This window comes from Scyliorhinus canicula, chromosome 6, assembly GCF_902713615.1.
Source record: "Scyliorhinus canicula chromosome 6, sScyCan1.1, whole genome shotgun sequence".
Classification (NCBI taxonomy): domain Eukaryota; kingdom Metazoa; phylum Chordata; class Chondrichthyes; order Carcharhiniformes; family Scyliorhinidae; genus Scyliorhinus; species Scyliorhinus canicula.
This window is the reverse complement of record NC_052151.1, coordinates 223,522,407-223,524,672: the sequence shown is the minus strand read 5'-3', so window position 1 is coordinate 223,524,672 and position 2,266 is coordinate 223,522,407. Positions and strand designations below refer to the sequence as shown.

Here is a 2,266-nt window from a genome sequence, read left to right as displayed (position 1 = left end):
GGCCATCTGGCCCCTCGAGCCTGCTCCGCCATTCAATTAGATCATGGCTGATCTTTTGTGGACTCAGCTCCACTTTCCGGCCCGAACACCATAACCCTTAATCCCTTTATTCTTCAAAAAACTATCTATCTTTACCTTAAAAACATTTAATGTTTATTGGCGGGAGGTTTGCGGGCCTGGGGGAACTGGAAAATAAATTTGGCCTTCCCCAGGGGAACATGTTCAGATACCTGCAGGTAAAGGCGTTTGCTAGGCGACAGGTAGAGGGATTCCCTTTGCTGCCCTCGCGGGGGGCGATGGACAGAGTGCTTTCGGGGGTGTGGGTCGGAGAGGGGAAGGTGTCTGACATTTATAAGGTAATGCAGGAGGTGGAGGAGTCGTCAGTGGAGGAGCTGAAGGCTAAATGGAAGGGGGAACTTGGGGAGCGGATAGAGGACGGGACTTGGGCGGATGCCTTGGAGAGAGTCAACTCTTCCTCCTCATGTGCGAGGCTTAGCCTCATCCAATTTAAGGTGCTGCACCGGGCGCACATGTCCGGGACTAGGATGAGTAGGTTCTTTGGGGGTGAGGATAGGTGCACCAGATGTTCGGGGAGTCCAGCGAACCACGCCCATATGTTCTGGGCATGCCCAGCACTGGAAGAATTCTGGAAGGGGGTGGCGGGGACAGTGTCGAGGGTGGTTGGATCCAGGGTCAAGCCAGGCTGGGGACTCGCGATTTTTGGGGTTGGGGTGGAGCCGGGAGTGCAGGAGGCGAAAGAGGCCGGTGTCCTGGCCTTTGCGTCCCTAGTAGCCCGTCGAAGGATTCTGTTACAATGGAAGGATGCAAGGCCCCCAAGCGTGGAGACCTGGATCAGTGACATGGCGGGATTTATTCAGCTGGAAAGGGTCAAATTTGCCCTGAGAGGATCAATACAAGGGTTCTATAAACGATGGCAGCCTTTTCTGGACTTCCTGGCTCAGAGATAGGTAACTTGGTCAATAGCAGCAGCAACCGGGGGGGGGGGGGGGGGGGGGGTTGGGGGGGGGGGGGGGGGTGCATTATTGTAGTGTCTATTCTGTAACTTTATAGTGTGTTAATTTGCGTTGTTGTTAAAATGCTGGGTTGTTCTTGGGGATGGGGAGAATGTTTATGATTGTTAATATTATTGTTATTTTCGGTATTTTACTAAGGTGCGTTATTGTTGTATAAAATCACAATTTTTCAATCAAAATATGTACGATATAAAAAATAGAGACCAGCTCCTGCTCCAAACAGAACCACCACGATCGCCACGGCGATCAGTAGCCAGGCCCACCAGGGAATGGTCTTGCGGTAAACTCTCAGACGGCCTGAGCTGTCCAACTCCAGCCACACCTCAACTCCCTGGTAGCCCCTCGAGCGGAGGACAAAGGTGCAAACAGGGTCTGCCCCTTTGACCGTGACGATCTCAAACCTCTCGTAGGGCGGGATTAAGACCTCCTTCTGCGAGGGGTTGACGGAGTATTCCTGGATGGCGACGCCGTACGTTGTGTTCAGCTCGAACAGCGTCATCTTCCCGAAACGCTCGGCCACTGACCTGTTGAGGGAAGTGGACGCGAATAGGCCGAACCTCATCCGCTGGCCCTGTTTCCCAAACCAAGGAGTCTCTGTCCCGCGGTAGACGTGTAGCTGCTTGGAGCTCTTCCCCAATGATTGGAGAGCCACTGTTAAGAGATAGTGATAGCCGATGAGTTTAAATTGGGAGTTGTACTCATTGATATTTCCAAACTCCTTAATTCCATCATTCAAGGTCTTGTACCAGGTCCCATTATAGGTGTAGACACATATCGCAGTAATGTGCTCCTTTCGAAGACCCAGGGGTACAACATGCCCTTTACAATGTCTTTGGCTTTCATACCAGGTATCGTTCAATGTCTTGTTCTTCTTCAGCAAAGTCTCCAGGTCCTTGATGGCCATTTTGTCCTGAGCGTCTGTCTGTGAGAACCTGAATGCGGCCGACCCCTCCTCCGTGTTCAGCTCTTCTCCATAGCGGACTTGGCAGCTTCCCCCATCGCTGACCGAGGAACGGACCACACAGGCGGCTGCCAATCAGAAAGACACAACTCCCATTAATTCAGCCTCCTCCACCACGTCAGTCTGTCCCTGAGCAACACGGCAGGGACAGCAACAATGGTCACATTCCCCTGGGGGTGATGGGGGTAGGTGGGGTAAATCATCACAGACGGGCAATCGCCTGCCCCACAAATGCGGAGAGGCTCCGGGAGGGAGTCACAGATATTCGGGT

General features: G+C 52.8%; 1 protein-coding gene across 1 annotated transcript; it reads right to left on the bottom strand.

Moving 5' to 3' along the window:
• Positions 1-1,203: 1,203 nt before the first annotated feature.
• Positions 1,204-1,938, bottom strand: LOC119968053 (erythroblast NAD(P)(+)--arginine ADP-ribosyltransferase-like). Its single transcript, XM_038801152.1, has one exon. The coding sequence runs from the start codon at positions 1,936-1,938 to the stop codon at positions 1,204-1,206; it is 735 nt and encodes a 244-aa protein (XP_038657080.1).
• Between the last annotated feature and the right edge of the window lie 328 nt (positions 1,939-2,266).